This window comes from Urocitellus parryii, chromosome 5 (genome assembly GCF_045843805.1).
Source record: "Urocitellus parryii isolate mUroPar1 chromosome 5, mUroPar1.hap1, whole genome shotgun sequence".
NCBI lineage: Eukaryota > Metazoa > Chordata > Mammalia > Rodentia > Sciuridae > Urocitellus > Urocitellus parryii.
The window spans coordinates 41,362,507-41,385,341 of NC_135535.1; the positions used below are offsets into that span (position 1 = coordinate 41,362,507).

The 22,835-nt window shown below is 34.3% G+C and overlaps 1 protein-coding gene across 10 annotated transcripts in view; it reads left to right on the forward strand.

Annotated features, from left to right (window-relative positions):
• Positions 1 to 22,835, forward strand: part of Osbpl8 (oxysterol binding protein like 8) — a 171,644-nt gene that overhangs the window by 42,367 nt on the left and 106,442 nt on the right. For 9 of the 10 annotated variants that reach the window (XM_026396999.2, XM_026396998.2, XM_077799264.1 and 6 more), the window contains one exon: positions 10,029 to 10,137. In XM_026396999.2, the coding sequence (XP_026252784.2) occupies positions 10,096 to 10,137 (42 nt within the window). In that variant the 5' untranslated portion in view covers positions 10,029 to 10,095. Of the gene's footprint in view, positions 1 to 10,028; positions 10,138 to 10,858; positions 11,217 to 22,835 lie in introns of all 10 variants that reach the window. The other variant, XM_077799266.1, reaches the window with a different exon arrangement.

The window sequence follows — 22,835 nt, forward strand, 5'->3', positions numbered from 1 at the left end:
ATAAAATATAATTGATACATTCATATACAAACATTCATAACAAAGTTAGAAATTACAGGTCTCATTTCTGTAACTATTCATGTAGTTGTATCAGGTGTTTGTAACTACCTTCTTCTAGTACATACTGTATTCCCTTCATCCTCAACAGTTACCTCTTCTGACTTCTGACTGGTTTTAGATCTGATGCAGAGACATAAACCACCATTTTGGAAGAATCTGGGTGATTAGTAGTCTTACCTGGATTGGGTTGGTGTAGTTTTCCATTGATTTTAATCACAGTGTGTGGTAGTACTCAGAGATCCCTAAGGAATCTCCTAAATTTAGAATATCCTTCCTTACCTCCATTGTGGAGTAGCAGTCTAATTTCCCTGGGTAATTGGGACCAGTCACTTTAGCCACCACAGTAACTCTTTTTCTCCTTGTTGATTTGGAGGCATGGGGACCCTAAAGTGGCTCGGTGGTAGTTTCAAACTACAGTTCAGTGGGATCGTTGTGTCTCTTGGTGGAAGCATGCCTTTCCTTGAAACTAAGATCTGTAGAATAGCTGAGCATTAAGTTGTTGAGATAAGAAGCAAAAATTTTTCTAGTAGTAGGGGTAATGGTGATGCTTGTCACTCCCATTTTTTTCCCTCTGATTCCTAGAGCTATAGATTCTGACTATGAAAGAAACAATACCTTTTATTAGATGTTTGTTCAGAGCATATATGGCTTCCTGGAGAACCATGTCCCAGCAAGATATTGCTATCTAGCTGGTTCTATAATTGAATCTTCAAAGGGCCAGTCCTCTCTTTTATCAAGCCAGTTGCTTCAAGACAGTAGAGAATGCTGTAAGACCAGTGAATTCCATAAGCATGGACTCATTATTGTGCTTCATTTGCTGTGAAAGGAATTCCTTATTCAGAAGCAATGCTATGTGGAATACCATGATAGTGGGTAGGAGTTTCTAAGTCCCCAGATGATAGTTTTGACAGAAACATTGAATGCAGGGATGGCAGATCTGTATCCACAATATCTATTATAGTGGGAACAAAATGTTGCTCCTTCCCTGATGGAAACAGTTCAATTTTATCTGTTACGAACAGGTAATTTTATAACGACCCTGATCAATGGTGCCATATTGTGTACTCGTTGGTGGTTTCTGCTGCTGGCCAATTGGGTCCTTAGCAGTGGCCATAACCAGGTCAGCCTTGTTGAATGGAAAGCCATGTTGCTGAGCCCAAGCTCCAGTCCTACCACCATGGCTACTCTGTTTATGAACTCATTGGGTAATAGCAATAGTGACTGGAGAAAGGCTGCCTGGTATCATAGAATGAGCCATTTTATCCATTTTATTATTAAAATCTTATGCTACCAGGATCACCCTTTGGTGAGCATTCCCATGGGACATAGATATCCTCCTTATCTATGACCAGTTAGAAAGTATTTCAGGCTTTGTGGACCACATAGTCTCTGTTATAACGTGCTTTTTTCTCCTATAGCCCCCCTTCTCATTTTCCTTCTTTACAGTCTTTTACAAAAATAAAAATCATTCTTAAATTATGTGCTGTAGTTTGCTGACATGCCCAACCTAAAAAGTAAAAATAAAAAAAGATTCCTTAAGTGAAAATTTTATTGGAAAGGAATATATATTTCCAGACAATGAAGGTTAGGCAGGGTACTGCATTTATTTTAATCATAAATTGGAATGAACCCAAGAGAATATTAATAAGGCATACAAAACTCATGCTTATGTATATGTGTCCAACACATAATTATTCAAGAAATAGAGACAGTCCCCAATTTAATGATAGTTCTACTTAATGATTTTTTTTTTACTTTACGGTAATATGAAGTTATAGTAAAATAACAATTCTGTTTTTCACTTTCAGTAAGTATTCAATAAATTATACAAGCTATTCAGTAATTTATTATGAAATAGGCTTTGCCCACTTGTATGCTAATAGAAGTGTTCCAAGCTTGTTTAAGGTAGGCTAGGATAAGCTGTAATGTTCAGTGGGTAAGGTGTATTAAATACATTTTCAGATTAGGGTATTTGCAACTTAAGGGTTTATTGGTACATTATCCCATTTTAAATCAAGAAGCATTTGTAGTCACAAATCATCTGTTTTACAGCAAGTTAATTACCAAAGTTGAGGTAAAAAACTCAAAAATCTATAGGGACCTGACCAATAAAGAACCACTTTTGAAGTGACTAAGTAAACAATAGTTGGTGAACTGTTTAGTAAGTCCAAACATTAGCCAAACTTTGTGAAGATTACATAAAACCTGTCTTCTGATTGTATCTGATCTTTGATGATCACCATTTAAAGTGCAGGCTTCTGTTCCTAACATCCATCCTTTTAGGTAATTTTTAAAATCTCTAGCTATATAGTCCTTGAAAAAAGACTTGTGCTTTCTAGTCTGTGGTTGTTAATCATTCAGGGCAAGAGGTTATAAAAGTATTATAAAAAGCATAAAACGGATGTTACAATTAATAAACTTATAGGGAAGATAGGTACATAAACTGTTATATAGACAAATTTAAATAATTTAAAGTAGATAATAACGTGTGACTTATGAACTTAAGAAGTTCCAGAAAAGAAAATACTTCCAGTTAGGGGAAGTAAAGGAAGGCTTTATGAAGAAGGTAATATGTGACCTGGCCTTCATAGGGTGGGTTAGATTTTGTTATGGAAAGGAAACATTCTCAATTCTCAAGAAGGAAGAAAGTAGGAGAAATATCAGAATATGAAAGCACTAGCATGTATGGAGAATAATGAATTGGCTGAGACAAAGGGTCGGGAAAAGCAAGAAATAACTTAGAAAGGCAAGTATAAGCAAAATCATCATTACCGTCAAACACCAAGGGAAGATTTTAAATTCTTTAATGAGAACAACTTAAGTTTCCTGACATTAAATTGACACGATCAGATCTATGCTTTTAATTTCGAGAGAGAACCAGTATAACATGTAGGTGTGAAGGCAGGGGAAGTACATGAATGCATGAACACTGTTGAGAAATCTTCCAGTGGAAGCAAAAAGTCATAAGAGGGTAGCTTTAAGACATGTCAGAGGATGGGAAGGTCAGCAAACTATAACTTACAATCTAGAAATGATTTTTTATATTTTTAAATTTGTAACGTACAAAAAGAAGAAGGTGGCAGGGTGGGAGAGGAGAATATATGACAAAGACCATATGAAGTGAGAAAGGGCCTATTACTAGGAAAGTTCAAGCATATGGAAATGGAAGAACTGACAGCATATATCCTTACTATAAGAGTAAAGACTTATTAGATGAGTTCAGAAGCATAGGTAGAAAACATAGTCACAGAAAGGATGGTAACAGAATAAATTAAAATGGGATCATATAGAGTTGCTAAATTCAAAGCATTTGTATATACTATTGAACATTTCTTTTATTTTTTTTTTGTCAGGATTAACTTTTATTTTTATTTTTTTATCTTTTATTGAGTTTTTTTCTTTCTTTTTTTTTTTGAACATTTCTTTTAAAAAGGATTCTGTTACAGGTACTTTAAGTCAGTAATCAGAATCTACTTACAGGATTCACACAAGTAGCAAAAGTGAGTGCAGCAATGAAGGTACAGATACAAATACATTGTGAGAGGTGGGTGCAAACTGGAGAATACCTGCTCCTTGTAAAGTGGAAGGTTTCTGCTAATCTCTAGTTACTGCTCAATGTTGCCAGGTCTTCCATAATTTCAAGACAAGTCCTAAATCCATATTGTTATATACAGTTTTTCATTTTTTTTAGAGAGAGAGAGAGAGAGAGAGAGAGAGAGTGAGAGTTTAAATATTTATTTATTTTTTTAGTTTTCAGAGGACACAACATCTTTGTTTGTATGTGGTGCTGAGGATCGAACCCGGGCCACACGCATGCCAGGCGAGCGTGCTACCACTTGAGCCACATCCCCAGCCCATAAAGTTTTTCATTTTTAAAATACTTAAAAAAATCATTTTCCTTCCCAACTATTTGTAATCAGATCCTGACCTTGCTCATGCTAGCAAATACTCTACCATAATGCTAACTTTCCAGCCCTAAACCTTTTTTTAAAAATCCAAATCAGAGCCAGTTGCCTCATATTTTGTGACTTTTGCTTTATATACTGAATTCCTTATATATGTGGTTTCAATACTATTTTGTTTATGTAAAACTTTTGAGAATGATCTGTTTAAAATATAATGTGCTTATAATTACAGCAAATCATATATCCTCTTATGATTTTACTGTAAAATCAAACCCTTGCTTAAAAAAATCATTTGAGAAACATCTGTCTGGCATTTGGTGCCTAACATTTTATTGGACTTTTATCACATGTCCACCACTAAGAATATAATACATTCATGTCTTTAAAAATTAAATGTGCTCTCAACACTTCCCTCTTCATTCTGAGACTTTACTCTGCTATATTATTTGTATTCTGTCAACATAATATATTTTTCATATAAAAATAAATCATTCTTAATATATGCTACCATTTCTGCAAGTTATGGGGAGTGATATTGTATGAGATTCTCTCCTGTTTCTGGAGAATCAAAATATGATCTTGTCCTAACTGTACTTCTTGTATCCTGAGTCACAAAGGTACAATAAAAGTGATTTTGTGTGCCCAATTCCTTATGTAGTCTGGCTAGACTTTAAGAGAACAAAAAAGTCGGGGGGAAAAAAATCTTTCAAAGGCAATAATAATAAGAAGATAGTCCTATGGAGAAGAATTCAGAAGCTAAGATCAAAAAATACAGGGACATGCTGCTTCAGGAAAACAATAAAGAAAATAGACATATTGTGAGTAAAGGAAGAAGCTTACTTTAGGGTTTAGGCATATTCATAAAGGAACTAAACAGGAGAAAAAGTGTGATGGCAAGTGTTAGACTCACCAGGAAAGATTCCTTTAAAATGCCAGCAGATATAGCTTACACCTACAATTCTAATCTGAAACATTACAACAGGATGACCAAAATGTGCTTTACTACTGTTTTTATAAATATAGTTTCTCAGGCTCATTTGTTTACATGTTAGCTATGGCTACTTTCATGCTACAACAGCAGAGGTAAGTAGTTGGAGTAGAGATCCTGAGGCCTGCAGTCTAAAGTAAAACCTGTTTACTATCTGGCCCTTTATAAAAACAGTTTGCTCACCTATGTGCTACATGGATGTACTATATCTGTTTCCCCTTAATAAATGAAAAATACCTAACAAAAATATTTCCTGCTTAGTCATGTATTGTGGAACATGGGGAGCATACCACTGAAATGTACATGACTGACTAAAAGTCTTTTTTGGGTACCAGGAATTGAACCCAGGGGTGCTTAACCACTGAGACACATCCCCACCCCTTTTTATTGTTTATTTTGAGACAGAGTCTCATCAAGTTGTTTAGGGCTTCAATAAGTTGTTGAGACTACTTTGAACTTGATATCCTTCTGCCTCAACCTCCTGAGCCTCTGTGATTACAAGTGTGTGGCACTGCACCCAGCTGACTGTCTTTACATCAGGTACACCCGCTTAAAAGTATCAAAGCCTGAATATTTATTAAAAAAACATTAAAATGAAAGATGACCAAGGAGAAATTAATTCATTTGTAATAATCCAACAGTCCTTTCCCATTGATACCTAAAAATAGAAGGGTACAATCTTGCTAGAGAAACACCTGGTAGGCTTATCTGCAGATTATTCATTTGTAAATATGAATGGACACTAAGGATCACTAGACACTTGTGGAAAACAGCATAAAGGGGAAGAGTCAAGACAACGGAACGAAAATGACTTCAGAGGAAATGGGATTTCCTGGACAGAAGAGCACTGAGCAGTAGCTACTTAAAAGAAAATCTGACTATGTACTAAGTCTCAAAAGAATACTGCAAACATGAAACAAGAATAGACAGACTAATGTTTAAACAGGGAATTAAGAGTTTTAGTTTAAGAAAAAAGTTAAAAGTCAGTGGGTGGACTGAGAAATGGAATGGTCTCAAGTTGGTAATTGGACAAGTTGGTGATCTAGGAAATAAAGTTGCTTTAGGATGTAGTACACAAAAATACAAATAAATGAGATCGGGAAATATCGAACTGAAACCCAGAAACATGGAGGCCCAACATATGCTTAATAAAAATTCCAGCAAGAAAGAAGGGAACATGGAAAGGAGGAAATAAGTGACCAAAGAAACTGAAGAAAACTTCCCCGAATTGGAGAGAGAACTTTGAATTGAAAAGAAATCTTTGAGAACCAATAGGATTAATCAAGATGAAGCACCCATTGATAAAATCTCTGTAGTTTGATACTTAAAATTCTCCCCATTCTAAATGCTACAGTGTGGATGGAAAAGTAATAAATACCACAGTGTGGATGAAAGAATAATAACCATTTTTTTTCTTGTTTAATGCAGTAGGATAGGTGCACTTTGCTTTTTATGAATGCTTCCACAAAGCACTCGAGAATAGAGATACATTGCCAGACTTATGTTTTGGTATTAAATGTTGGTTACAGTTCTGTATTCTAAAATATCAGTTACTTGGTAGTGGTGAACTTCCATACAGTGCATTTCCCCTAAGCATTTTGCTTTTCTCTGAACTCCCATAGTACTTTCTTCAAATGTCTTTTTTAGTATTTGTATACTAATTTATTTCCATTTATATCTAATCTGTTGAACTGAATTTTTTGATAAATTCAAAAATGGGTTAAATGTTAAGGTGAGATACATAAACCTAAGAAGTTCTGAAATCCATCCTTTGCTATCCATTCTCCACATGATCTAATCTAGTCTATGGCTTTAAATGCCAACTCCCAAATTTTTATCTCAATATAACAACTCCCAAATTTTTATCTCTAGTTTAGACACTTTTTTCCTGAGCTCCCAACTCTTATATCCAACTGTTTGCTCAAAATATCCAGTTGAATGTGGAATAGGTGTTTCAAACTTACTCCCTAAACTAAATTTCTAATCCATGTCCTCAGCCTTAGCCCTTTGAAGAAAAAGCAGCCTTCCCTATGCCATTTTATGACCATTAGTCCTTCTAGTCATTGAAACCAAAATTCATGTTCATTCTCAATTCCTTTTTCTTTCATACTCTGAGTCTATCCTTCATAAAATCTTCAAAATACATGAAGAATTCTACTACTCTTCAGTATCTTTATTGCACTCATCTTCATGCTGTTAATACATTGTTTTTTCTGGAGTAGTGCAATAGCGTTTTAGCTGAACTTCCAATTTCTACTCTTCTCCCATTGTAGTTACTGTCAACACATCTTCTGCTCTTCTCTTAGCTTACAATGTTCTGGTTACATTTCTCCCTTGATATTCCTCAAACTTACAAGTTATACTCCCACCTTAGTACTTCTGCACTGGCAATTCCCTCTGAATTGAAAAAATTTCCCTTATATCAAGTCTTTGATCAGAGGTCACCTTTTCAATGATCCACCATGACCATTATTTCTATTTAAAATTATAATTCTTTAATCTCTGGTTTGTTTTAGCCTGCTCCCCACCCCCTTCTTTACTTTTCTTCCTCCACTTCTTTCTTCCTTCTTTTTTTGTCATGCTATATTTAACCCTGGGCCTTACATATATTAGGTATAGACAAGTGCTCTGTTACTGAGCTACACTACCAACCACTTTTGGTATTTATGTGTGTGTGTGTGTGTGTGTGTGTGTGTGTGTGTGTGTGTGTATGTATGTATGTATGTATGTTTGTTTTGGAGTACTGGGGATTGAACTAAGGGGCACTTGATCACTGAGCCACATCCCCAGCCCTATTTTGTATTTTATTTAGAGACAGAGTTTCAACTGAGTTGTTAGTGCCTTATTTTTCCTGAGGCTGGCTTTGAACTTGCAATCCTCCTGTCTCAACCTCCCAAGCTACTAGGATTATAGGTGTGTGCCACAGTGCCCAGCTTATTTTATTTTGAGAGATTTCAATAACATGTCTAGGCTGGCCCCAAACTTGATCCTCCTGTCTCTGTCTCCTGAGTAGCTAGAATTACAGCTGTACAGCACCTGACTGCACTTAACTATTTTCTCATATATTATATAATTTACTAATTTGTATATTCTTTGTCTTCCTCTTCTAGAATATAATTTCTATGAGAGTAGTATTTTGTTTTTTGTTCATTTTGCTCATTGATGTATTCTAAGTATAATACCTAGGGATGAATGAATTGCTAAAAGGAAATAGGATGAGAAAATTAGTAACAGTTTTTGAAGTAGAAACTTCCTGAGGAGGTTTGATTTTTGTTTTTAATATTGCAAATTTGTATAATGTGTTTCTCACTATTCAATGCTAATTTCAGTGTGTATCCCATAAAGTTCGATTATCTGCTGTATCGTATTTTATTTGCTCATCTAGATAATTGAGTTGATAGTATTGGCTCAGTGCAATAAAAGTTATTAAACATCTACCTGGAATTAAAACTGGATAAATTATAAAATGCAGTCTCTCCCCTTAAGAGAATTGGTTCATGAGAACAAATAATTACAATGTATTGGAATAGATACAATGAGGAAAGCCCTCCTTAAAATTTCTGAAACTGAAAGAGTAGTCTCTTGGGCTAATCTTTGTTTTTTAATTTTTTCTTTTAGTTGTCAATGGACCTTTATTTAATTTATTTATTTGTACGTGGTGCTGAGAATTGAACCTAGTGCCTCACATATGCTAGGCAAGTGCTCTACCACTGAGCTACAACCCCAGCCCAATCTTACAGGTTCCATCAAAGCAACCTAGTGCCATCCCTTCAAAGGGCTGCAGCTTTTCATATTTGCAGAAACTGCTCTTGGAACTCTTGACAAATGACTGAAAGTCTACTGATTAGATGGCTTGGCTTTTGTTAGGTGTTTTAAAGGAGTAATTATGGAAAGGTTATTGGAGGTGTTTGCATCCATATAGTTACTACGGGTATTCAAGCTAGGAATTTTGTTAAAAAGTTGAAAAGAAAAAAAGACTTGGAAAGAGAGACTTCTAAGACTTTTGGAAATAAAAATAAGCATAAAAGGAATATGTATGCATGGTAAACACAGAAAAATGTGAAAACAAAAAGTCTTTTATATGTTATGCTGTTATTTGCTTTTTCCACGTAACATGTCATAGTCTTCTTTATAGTTTGGTATATACACATCTACCTTTTTTTTTTTTAAACCGCTATTCCATTTTATTTCTGTAATATAACTTAAGGAAGTTCCTAACAATCGACAATAAGATTGTTTCTATCTTTTTCTCATATTATCTATTACTTTGTTGAATGTGTTTAGAAATCTCTGTACATTTATTTATCTGAGGGAAAATTTCTATTGATATTACTGGAGGAAAGCATAGGTATTTTAAATTTTCCTCCAAAAATATACAGAGGACCAGTAGAATAGGAGAGGAGGAATCAAGGGGAGAGAGCAGAAGAAAAGGGGAAGTGTTGGGCAATGAAATGGAGCAAATTATTATGTGCATATATAGATAAGTCACAGAGAACCCCACTATTATGTGTACTTATAACACATAATAAAATATTATAAAAATACCTACTTCCCAGGGAAATTTTATTAATGGTATGAGTGGGAGCATTGAATGTGGTACCTGGCACAGCATGTATGCTTAATAAACATGAGTTTCTTCATTCTTTCCTCCAAAATCAAAATCAAACAATTATCCTCCAAAAACGTCATTCTGATTCATATTCTCATCACAATAGTGTATGAGAATATCTTCCATGTTGGATTTTAGCATACTTTTTAGTTTTCACCAATGTAATCATGAAAAATTATTTTTATTTGATTACAAATGAAATGATTTAAGTATCTTTTCAAGTTTTAGACAGTTTCATTGGTTTGACATTCTTCTTAAGTTTTTCCTGTTCACTTGGACTGCTTTTTTTTCCTGTCATTTTTCTCTGAACCTTTACCATTCTTCAAGTACATATCCTTTTTTGTTGTTGTTGTCAAGAAATTTCCCATTAGCAGCCTTAAATAATTTCTCCCATTTTGTATACTTAATAGTTTATATTCTACTTAACAGTTTCATACCTCTCCTAATCCATGTGATTTTCTTCTAGGATTTCCAGACTTATAGAATGGCTAAAGATTAATGGAAAGAGAAGCATAAATCTATCTTCTTCCATTATGGAGGCAGGTTTGACAGATGGAGAACCTGACCGAACTTCGGTGAGTAGTTCAAATATAGCATAATAAGTATACCTGTGGCTGTAAAGCATTTCATGTAAGCCTTGATTTTGTTCTTAAAATGTATTTTAAAAAAACTTTAAAAAAGTATTTTAAAAGTAATGGTTTAATTCCTCTGTTGATATGAGAATTAAAGATAGTTTAAAGCTTGTTGGAATGTAGTGTATTCAGTTCTCTGATATTTCTGCTCCATCTCCTATTTTCCCTACCTTCCCAGCCATGTAGTGCAGAATGCAGCCCATACTGATATAATAGTTTGTGTTATTTTCTTCAAAATATTTTTTGTCTTTAGTGAAATCAAGAGAAAGTTAACAGTTTAGGAAATAAAATACCTCTAATCTCAAGTTACATGGAGCTGTGAGCAAGCAGATTGAATGAAACAGAATAAGAATTAAGGCAATTGCCATGTATATATTTTTTCAAAATATTTTTTCAGTTGTAGATTGACACAATACCTTTATTTCATTTATTTAATTTTTAATTTACATATGATGGTGATGCATTACATATACATTATATATGACGCATTATAATTCATATTATATAGAACATAATTTGTTCATATCTCTGGTTGTATGCAAAGTATATTCATACCAATTCATGTCTTAATATATGTACTTTGGATAATGTGTCCATCTCATTCCACCATAATTTCTAACCCTGTGCTCCCTCTCTTCTCCTTCCACTCCTCTGCCCTATCTAGAGTTCATCTAGAGTTCTTCCCTTGTTCCCCCTCCCTACCCAACTATGAATCAGCCTCTTAATATCAGAGAGAACATTTGGCATTTGGTTTTTTGGAACTGGCTAACTTCACTTATCATTATCTTCTCCAACTTCATCCATTTACCTGCAAATAGTCATATGATCTGCACAAATTGAATCAGGAGGATATACACAATTTAAGCAGATCAATTTCAAGCAACGAAATAGAAGATACCATCAGAAGTCTACCAACCAAGAAAAGCCCAGGACCAGATGGAAACACAGCCGAGTTCTATAAGACCTTTAAAAAAGAACTAATACCAATACTCTTCAATTTAATTCAGGAAATAGAAAAAGAGGTAGCACTTCCAAATCATTCTATGAGGCCAACATCACCCTGACTCCAAAACCTGGCAAAGATACATCAAAAAAAGAAAACTTCAGAGCAATATTTATAATTTTTTAATGTAGTGCTGAGTATTGAACCCAGTGCCTTATATGTGCAAGGCAAATGCTCTGCCACTGAGCCACAATCCCAGCCCACCATGTGTATTTTTTTTTCTACAAAAAGATGAAAGTTTAATAAACATTGCTATTTGTGATCATGATTGAATTATATTCTGAAATTAAAATAAGCAGGGGTAGTGGATAAGTACATATTACCTATAAATTTTTAAAAATATACCATTAGGATAGATTAATCGATTGGTCATTGTACAAAATGATTTGACTACAGAATAATTTTGTTTTCAATTATCTTGTGAATTTTGAGTGATTCCATTAAATATTGATTTATAGACTATTAGAAATATTTTTGTTACCTAGAGTAAAGTGCTTCTCAGTAGTCAACTGGTAGCTTTATTAATTTGTTAGGTAACAGGTTCTTTGATAAATCTATGTTGTTGGAGTAAGGCAGAGGCCAACTTTCTGTCTTTCAGTTTGCTAGGGAGATGAGAGTTAATATACTGAGGTGTTTATAGATTTTGATGTAGTGGATGTGCTTTGTTCAGGCTCCAATGTACAAACAGTTTAATGAGTAATAGCAAAATGCAGGTTTGCTGACTTGTATTGTTCCCAACCTTTTTGGAATTTCTGGTTCAGATGTTTTTTGGATGCTTAAGTGATCAAAAGAAAAGTTTTTTTTTTTTTTATTGGTCGTTCATAACATTACATAGTTCTTAATACATCATATTACACGGTTTGATTCAAGTGGATTATGAACTCCCGCTTTTACCCCGTATACAAATTGCTGTATCACATCAGTTACCCTTCCATTGATTGACATATTGCCTTTCTAGTGTCTGATGTATTCTGCTGTCTGTCCTATTGTCTACTATCCCCCCTCCCCTCCCCTCCCCTCCCCTCCCCTTTTCTCTCTCTACCCCTTCTACTGTAAATCATGTCTTCCATTTGTATTCTCTTGACTTACCCCTCCTTACCTCTTATATGACATTTTGTATAACCCTGAGGATCGCCTTCCATTTCCATGCAATTTCCCTTCTCACTCCCTTTCCCTCCCACCTCTCATCCCTGTTTACTGTAAATATTCTTCTCAAGCTCTTCCTCCCTACCCTGTCCTTGTTTACACCCCTTATATCAAAGGAGTCATTTGGTATTTGTTTTTTAAAGATTGACTAGCTTCACTTAGCATAATCTGCTCTAATGCCATCCATTTCCCTCCAAATTCTATGATTTTGTCATTTTTTAATGCAGAGTAATACTCCATAGTGTATAAATGCCACATTTTTTTTATCCATTCATCTGTTGAAGGGCATCTAGGCTGGTTCCACAGTCTTGCTATCGTGAATTGAGCTGCTATGAACATCAATGTAGCAGTGTCCCTGTAGCATGCTCTTGTTAGGGCTTTAGGGAATAGACCGAGAAGGGGAATAGCTGGGTCAAATGGTGGTTCCATTCCCAGCTTTCCGAGAAATCTCCATACTGCTTTCCAAATTGGCTGCACCAATTTGCAGTCCCACCAGCAATGAACAAGAGTGCCCTTTTCCCCGCATCCTCTCCAGCACTTATTGTTGTTTGACTTCCTAATGGCTGCCAGTCTTACTGGAGTGAGATGGTATCTTAGGGTAGTTTTGATTTGCATTTCTCTGACTGCTAGCGATGGTGAGCATTTTTTCATGTACTTGTTGATTGATTGTATGTCCTCCTCTGAGAAGTGTCTGTTCAGGTCCTTGGTCCATTTATTGATTGGGTTATTTGTTATCTTATTGTCTAATTTTTTGAGTTCTTTGTATATTCTGGTTATTAGGGCTCTATCTGAAGTGTGTGGAGTAAAGATTTGTTCCCAGGATGTAGGCTCCCTATTTATCTCTCTTATTGTTTCTTTTGCTGAGAAAAAACTTTTTAGTTTGAGTAAGTCCCATTTGTTGATTCTATTTGTTAACTCTAGCGCTATGGGTGTCCTATTGAGGAATTTGGAGCCCGATCCCACAGCGTGTAGATCATAACCAACTTTTTCTTCTATCAGATGCCGTGTCTCTGATTTAATATCAAGCTCCTTGATCCATTTTGAGTTAACTTTTGTGCACGGCGAGATATAGGGATTCAGATTCATTTTGGTGCAAATGGCTTTCCAGTTTTCCCAGCACCATTTGTTGAAGATGCTATCCTTCCTCCATTGCATGCTTTTAGCCCCTTTATCAAAAATAAGATAGTTGTAGTTTTGTGGGTTGGTTACTGTGTCCTCTATTCTGTACCATTGGTCCACCCGCCTGTTTTGGTACCAGTACCATGCTGTTTTTGTTACTATTGCTCTGTAGTATAGTTTGAAGTCTGGTATCGCTATACCGCCTGATTCACACTTCCTGCTTAGTATTGTTTTTGCTATTCTGGGTCTTTTATTATTCCATATGAATTTCATGATTCTTTTATCTATTTCTACAAGATATGCTGTTGGGATTTTGATTGGCATTGCATTGAACTTATAGAGAACTTTTGGTAATATCGCCATTTTGATGATGTTAGTTCTGCCTATCCATGAGCAGGGTATGTTTTTCCATCTTCTAAGGTCTTCTTCTATGTCTTTCTTCAGGGTTCTGTAATTTTCATTGTATAAATCTTTCACCTCTTTTGTTAGGTTGATTCCCAAGTATTTTATTTTTTGGGGGGATATTGTGAATGGAGTAGTTGTCCTCATTTCCATTTCAGAGGATTTGTCGCTGATATACAGGAATGCCTTTGATTTATGCGTGTTGATCTTATATCCTGCCACTTTGCTGAATTCATTTATTAGCTCTAATAGCTTCTTTGTAGACCCTTTTGGGTCTGCTAGGTATAGAATCATATCATCTGCAAATAGTGATAATTTAAGTTCTTCTTTCCCTATTTTTATGCCTTTAATTTCTTTTGACTGTCTAATTGCTCTGGCCAGTGTTTCGAGGACTATGTTGAACAGAAGTGGTGAGAGAGGGCATCCCTGTCTTGTACCAGATCTTAGAGGGAATGCCTTCAATTTTTCTCCATTCAGAATGATGCTGGCCTGTGGCTTATCATAGATTGCTTTTACAATGTTGAGGTATGATCCTGTTATCCCTAATTTTTCTAGCGTTTTGAACATAAAGGGATGCTGTACTTTGTCGAATGCTTTTTCTGCATCTATTGAGATGATCATATGGTTCTTATTTTTAAGTCTATTGATGTGGTGAATAACATTTATTGATTTCCGTATATTAAACCAGCCTTGCATCCCAGGGATGAATCCTACTTGATCATGATGTATAATTTTTTTGATATGTATTTGAATCCGATTCGCCAGAATTTTATTGAGGATTTTTTCGTCAAGGTTCATTAGAGATATTGGTCTGTAGTTTTCCTTCTTTGATGTGTCTTTGTCTGGTTTCGGAATCAGGGTGATGTTGGCCTCGTAGAATGAATTTGGAAGTTCTCCCTCTTTTTCTATTTCCTGAAATAGCTTGAAAAGTATTGGTGTTAGTTCCTCTTTAAAGGTTTTGTAAAACTCTGCTGTATACCCATCCGGTCCTGGGCTTTTCTTAGTTGGTAGTCTTTTGATGGTTTCTTCTATTTCCTCTATTGTTATTGGTCTGTTTAGGTTGTCTATATCCTCCTGGCTCAATCTGGGCAGATCATAGGACTCAAGGAATTTATCTATGCCTTCAGTATCTTCTATTTTATTGGAGTATAAGGATTCAAAGTAATTTCTGATTATCTTCTGTATTTCTGAAGTGTCTGTTGTGATATTGCCTTTTTCATCCCGTATGCTAGTAATTTGGGTTCTCTCTCTTCTTCTCTTCGTTAGCATGGCTAAGGGTCTGTCAATTTTATTTATTTTTTCAAAGAACCAGCTTTTAGTTTTGTCAATTTTTTCAATTGTTTCTTTTGTTTCAATTTCATTAATTTCAGCTTTGATTTTAATTATTTCTTGCCTTCTACTTCTTTTGCTGTTGTTTTGCTCTTCTTTTTCTAGGATTTTGAGATGAAGTATGAGATCATTTATTTGTTGGTTTTTTCTTTTTTTGAGGAATGAACTCCATACTCATATCTAATAAAATAGATTTCAAGCCAAAGCTAATCAAAAGGGATATAGAAGGACACTTCATACTGCTCAAGGGAACCATACACCAACAAGACATAACAATCATAAATATATATGCCCCAAATAATGGTGCAGCTGTGTTCATCAAGCAAACTCTTCTCAAGTTCAAGAGTCTAATAGACCAACATACAATAATCATGGGAGACTTCAACACACCTCTCTCACCACTGGACAGATCTTCCAAACAAAAGTTAAATAAGGAAACTATAGAACTCAATAACACAATTAACAACCTAGACTTAATTGACATATATAGACTATACCACCCAACATCAAGTAGCTACACTTTTTTCTCAGCAGCACATGGAATCTTCTCAAAAATAGACCATATACTATGTCACAGGGCAACTCTTAGACAATACAAAGGGGTAGAGATAATACCATGCATCTTATCTGATCATAATGGAATGAAACTGAAAATCAATGATAAAAGAAGAAAGGAAAAAGCAAGCATCACCTGGAGAATGAACAATAGGTTGCTGAGTGATCAATGGGTTTTAGAAGACATCAAGGAGGAAATTAAAAAATTCCTAGAGTTAAATGAAAACACAGACACAACATATCGGAATCTATGGGACACATTGAAAGCAGTTCTAAGAGGAAAATTCATTGCTTGGAGTTCATTCCTCAAAAGAAAAGTTAAACTTTAAAGTAATCATTTGTTAGTAGAGAATAAAATGGGAGTGAAGATAACTTATGATGATTATTGTCAGAGTAACTATAAATGGAAAACTGATGGTAGGTTATTTCATTTTTACTGTGATTTCAGAAAAGAGTTAAGAATAAACCTTTTCTTTAGAACATGATGTCTATTTTTTTATTATAAACATCATCTTTTTTAAAGCAGATGGACTTTCTTTAGCTAAAATAGTTTGGTCTGCTACTGATAATAAAAATGCCAATAATAGGGCTGGGGGTGCAGCTCAGAGATAGAGTGCTTACCTATCATGTGTGAGGTCCTATGTTTGATCCCCAGCACTCAAAAAAAGAAAAAAGTCATTATTAATAAGAAGTTGGCATTTTCTAAGAGTATTATTTATTAGACTGTCTTCATAATAGCCATTAAAGGCAGATATTTGTTTATCCCCACTTTCAGAGATAGAGGACTAGGCTCAAGGATCTTCTCATAACTTAAGTGGCAAAATTGAAGTCAGTCTGTACTGAATAATATACCACTGAGATGATGACTATATGTCTGTCTTTCAGAATAGAATCACTTGGATGTTAGAAGCTTTGTCAGATTTGAATTCGGATTTTTCTTGACAAGAATATAGATGATGATTTGTATTAAATATATTCCTTATCTTAAGGAAAGTTGTTAACAGAGGAAAGTTAGCAAGTGATTAAATTAAATATCTTGATACAGGGGAGCTGTATATTATAAAGTCTATTAGAAGACAAATTTTTTATTGTATTAAAAATTTATTATACAAATGACTCCAGAAAAGAATGAAAGTTTTTAAAATATGTGTGAATCTGTAGTATTTTATAAAGGACTGAATTGAGGAAATATTTAAGATCCTAATTGCAACTGAGTGCTTTGAATCCAAGGTTTTTTAAAGTGTAATGAACTGCAAAGATGATTTAGTTCAGCAATTCCTAGAACTTCATCAATGAGCATCTTACTAATGAGCTTAGATGATCCAATCTCTTGAAACTTTGATTTTATATATACACTAGGTTATTGATGACTACTCAGATTTAGTGATTATAAAGTAAGATTGATATATTATTAGTGTTTACTAAAAACTTTAAATCATTCTAAGGAATCTGGCTATAACATTGGGCAAATGTGGAGCTTGTATGTGTGTACATGTAATTTAATGGAATTCTGTTGCTATTTTTGTTTTCTTTTTATAAATACTATTAGTTTAGCTTCGTCATTATTTTAGCATATATTTATTTAATAATTGATTTATTTAATAATTGATCTTTAAGGCATTCATTCAAGTCCAATTATAAATTATCTATATGCTAATTACTAACCCTCTTTTAAATTTTACCATTGGTCATTGTACTAGTTTCCTATTGCTATTGTAGTTTAAAGCAACACAAATTTATTATCTTAACAGTACTTGAATTCAGAAGTCTAAAAGAAGGGGGTTGGCAGGATTGTGTTACTTCTAAAGGCTTTGAGAGAGAATGTCTCCTTGCTTTTATCAGTGTTTAGAGGTTGATTTCATTCCTTGGCTAATGGCCCCTTCATATATCACTCTAGCTTCTGGCTTTTGTTTTCACATTTCCTACTTCTTTCTTTGACCTCCCTTTTATAAGGACCCTTGTAATTACATTGGGCCCACTGAGATAGTGCACTCAGATAATCATACAGCCGCTCTATTTGGAGCTCCTGAATTTAATCACATCTGCAAAGTCCCTTTTTCCAGATAAGGTAACATTCACGATTCTAAGGATTAGGATGTGGATATCTTTGGGAAGCTATTTTTCTGCTTACAAGAGTCAGTACTAACCTCTGGAGCAACCCACTCTATTGGAATTGGGTCATATTGCTGGATAATTCAAAGTTTTGTATGGCATCTCGTCTTGAGAGTTGCCAGCTTGATTGAAGTCATAAGTTATGAGAATTCTTAAGTTTAAGATATCTTCCTCAAGTAAAATAATAAAATGCAAAAATTTTAGTCACCAATTTATTACCTACATACTCATTCTCTCATATTAAAATAACTTCATCTTACTAATAGCTGCTTGCTAACTTTTTATATTAAATCACATTGTCAGTTAATTGAATAGAGACTAATTTTCTTGAACTTTTTGTTATGGAAAATATCAATTAATTTTAATTATACTGAATTAAGAAAATAGATGGTCTATTATAATGTAACCTCATATTCCTGTCACCCATATTCTTCAACAGTTTTCAACTCAGGTCAGTTTTGTTTCATCTATGTTCTCATTCTCCCAAATCATAATTTTTTTTAGCAAATCTTAGATATGATTTTATTCAAAAGTATTTTGACATATAGCTCTAAAATATAAGTACTTTTCTTCAAAAATTCAACCATAAATACATCATTATCCCTAAAAATTAAACTTCCCTGATTATCTCAAATATTCTGTTTATAGTATATTGTCATTTGTCTTGGTTGATATGTCACTTAAGTCTTTATGAACCTTTTAAGTCTCCCTTTCATGTGTTTTAAATATTCCTTTTCAATTTATTGAGAAACAAAGTTGTTTGTTCTTTAGAGTTTCCTATAATATTGGTTTTCCTTCTATGGTTATTATTTAATATATTCCTTGGTTCCCTATATTTCTTGCAAATTAGAGTAGGATAGTAGAGGTTTGGCCACATTCAAATTCAGATTTTTCTAGGCAAGAATACTTTATAGATGGAATTGTGTATAGTTATCAGGTAGCATATAATGTTGATTATCTTCCTGTTATAAAAGCAATCACATATATTCATTGCCTAGATCTTTTAATTCAATAGGTATGTAAATTAGTATCCTAACTGGCTTAGAAAAAAATGAGGACTTAAGAGAATAACTGTGACTGCTATTTAAGCAAGAAAGCAAACCAACCAACCTACATTTTGTTAAGTATTTTGTTTTCTAGACTGTTATTCTTTCTGCCATTTTACAACTTTGTTGAAACTTCTACTAAAGGTGACATTTTAAAAAGATGAAAACAATTTGATGGGTATACTTTATGTTGTATTTTGCATGTATCTTTCTTAACTTCTGAAAGTTAGTAGTACTGCATTATTTGTAATTGAACTTTCCAAATAGGCACTAAAGATTCTATTTTCTTCTTCTTTTCCCTCCTCCTCTTTCTTTTCTATCTCCAACTTCCATTGTTCTTATTAGAAGCTTGAAAAATACAATATAAAAATCTGGCAGGTATATAATGGGATTCTTCAGTAAATTTGGGGAGCTTAGCTGGAGAAAAAGTTAGTTTTGAAAAAATAAGAGAAATGGCCAGTGGTTTACACAGTGTATTAGCAGAATTCCTAACCAGAAATCTTATATTTCCAGTTGCTTGGGAATCTTCTTAAAGTATGTTTCTGGGACTCATAGACTTCCGAAAACTCTTTCAGAGAAATCTGTGAGGCCGAAAGTATTATCATAGTAATACCTTGGTATTTTATATCATTTCCTTTTAAAAATTTCTCTTATAAGTGTAAAATACAGTTTTCCAGAAAATACATGAGTTGTGGTGATGTCATGATTTGGTTGGATTGTGTCCTTGTAAATTCTGAAATTCTTAGTTTATTTTTTCTCCTAAGGGGTGTTTTTATTTTTAAAATAAGCTTTATTTTAGAACAGTTTTAGTTCTACTGAAAAATTGTAAAGATAGTAAAGGGTTCCCATATACCTCATACCCACTTTCTCCTATTATTAGCTCGTATTGTTGTAGTACATTTGACACAATAATGAACTCATTTTATATTAACTGTAATTCAAACTTGATTCAGATTTCCTTAGTTTTACCTAATCTCCTTTCTCCATTCCAGGATTTGATCCAGGATGCTGTATTACCTTTAATACATGTTAGGGTCATGTTAGGGTCTTCTTTTTTTTAATTTTAGTTTTTTTTTTAATTGTTGATGGACCTTATTATTTATTTATTTATGGTGCTGAGAATAGAGTCCAGTGCCTCACGCATGCTAGGCAAGTGCTCTACCACAGTGCCAAAATCCTAGTCCACAGGATATTCTTGGTTATGACAGTTTGTCAGACTTGTTTTTACTAAACCTTGATAGTTTTTGTTCTGATGTGGTATAGGGATTGAACCTAGAGCATAGCCCGTGCTAGGCAAGGACTCTCCCAGTGAGCTATATTCCCCAACTCAGCCTTGACAGTTTTGAAGGGTACTGGTTAGGTATTTTGTACAATGCTTGTCATCACGTATTTTTCTGATGTTTTTTTCATGGTCAGACCAGGTATAGTGGTTTTAGGTTGAGATGATCAATAATAAACTTATTTCCTATGTTAAAAAAAGTTCTGATCCAAGTAAGAATCAAGACTTGATAACATCTAGAGTAGTAGAGCAACAGTCTATGCTTTCTGTATTTGGGTTACTGTATTTATGTTAAGCGGCAGCATTTGACTCAACGAAGACTGGACTGCATGTGTTCATTTTAAAAGAAAACAGTTTCTTTAGAGATCATTGAAATGACTGGCTATGAAGTTTGGGCTAGATATATGAGGAGAGTGAATTTAGCACTAGGAAATTGGCAGGCTAAGATAGAATTAAGAGACAAAAAAAGTACAAGCTGAAGTCAATGAACAGGTTAAATAGAAGTTACAGAATAGGCGAATTAATAGCAGTGTGCCTGTGTTGTTAAGTTGTAGCTAGGATTTGACTGTATTTCTTGGAGTTCTCCATCATCTGTTGCTCTACTACTCTAGATGTTTTCAAGTCTTGATCTTACTTGGATCAGAACTTTTTAAATATAGGAAATAAGTTTATTATTGGTTTTCTCAATTCAGAGATACTCACTCTTCCTCAGGACTGGTCCATCATACTTTGTTTCTTTGGAGATATGAAATACATCTCAAAATTGTGTGCCATTTAAGTAGTAACATCAAAACTTGTGTATAGTAGGTGATATAGGAATTTCCAGCAATCAAAACAATCCCAGAACTTGTCAGTAAAACAAAGGAAGCATTTCCAGTGATGGGGGTAGGAACCCATAGATAAAATCTAACAGAATACATGCTTCATAATGAGATCAGAAAACTATAATCCACCCTTACTCTGAATATGTTTCATCATGGCACAAAGCATGGTCTATGACAGGGACTCAGAGATATGATTGTGAGAATTAAAGAATAGAGAAGGAATTGATTAAATACTTCACACTTTCTCCAGTAACTGTTATAATGCTTAATAATTTTATGTACCATTTTTCTTCTGGAGGTTGCTTTTTGCCCCTAGAATTGAGATGATCAATAATAAACTTATTTCCTATGTTAAAAAAAGTTCTGATCCAAGTAAGAATCAAGACTTGATAACATCTAGAGTAGTAGAGCAACAGTCTATGCTTTCTGTATTTGGGTTACTGTATTTATGTGAAGAGAAAAGAAAAGTTTGCACATTTCCTGTGTGCTGTGCCCTAGGCTTAGTGTCTCACACATTTTCTCATTTAATGTCTCTATAATACTGAAACATAGATATTCTCTGTTTTTTAGAAATGAATAAACTGAGACTCTGAATTTGATTAAGTTCTCCCAGGGAGTGGACAGTGGTAGGGTTTAAATAAAGATACTCTTGATTCTGTTACTGCCATGTGAAAAGGCTAATATTTTTGTCACAAACTGATCTATATTATGCCTAGCCTTTTAGGCATCATTTTAAAGTTTTGATATTCATTATCTAATATAATGTATACTTTGAAAATATGTGATACATGATCTATTTTATTTAATCCAAAGCTTTGTTCTTCTGTAACTAATTTTGACTTTTCTATCAGGGGATGATATTTTGGCTTTTAGGCACCATGTAGATGCCAAGACACGAAGACTTAAACTGCATTCTTATGTGTGGTAGATTTATGGGTTGTTTTAGTCACTTTTTTTGCTGCTGGGACCAAAAGACCTGATAACAGTTTTAGAGGAGGAAAAGTTAATTTGGGGCTCACAGTTTTCAATGTCTCAGTTCAAAGACAGTCAGCTCCATTATTCTAGGCCCAAGGTGAGGGAGAACATCATGGTAGAGGAAAGCAGCTCAGGACATAGAACTGGGAAGCAGAGAGACGTCCCCTCTCTCTAAGAACAAAATGTATAAGCCAAAGGCATGCCCCAGTGACCCACTTCCTCCAGCCATACCCTGTCTGCCTATATTATACTATACCCACCAGTTAATCTCTATCAGGGGATTAATATACTGATTAAGTCATACTGATTAACATACTGATTGAGTTAAAACATAGCCCAATCATTTCACCTCTAAACTTTTTTGTATTGTCTCACACATGAATTTTTTTGGGGGACACCTAGTATCTGAATGATAACATGGGTCATTGAGGCTAATATTTCCTTAATATTATTAGCAGTCTTGCCTGTGACTTGATAGAATTCAGTATGGTCTACTTAGCAGTGAATTATTAGAGTATGATCTTACAAAAAGAGGGTATTTTTTAGGCAGTTCTTAGACCTTACCTGGTATGACTCTGATGTGATAATATGATTTTTGTTGTGCTGTTATTTTATAAACCGTCTCAGGCAACTATGGGTCATATTTAGAGGAAAATGTTTTAGAGGAGGAAAAGTTTATTTGACCTTTGGACATGAAGCCAAAGTCCAGAAAGATAGGTTTAATTCTTTAGTGCACAGTTAACTTTATTCTTTTTTTCATAGTCCTGACTCATTTTAGAATATAAGTTCCTGCACCTGTGTAAAGAATGCAAAGAATCAAGGAAAACAAAATTCCAAGGAAGATAAGTTCC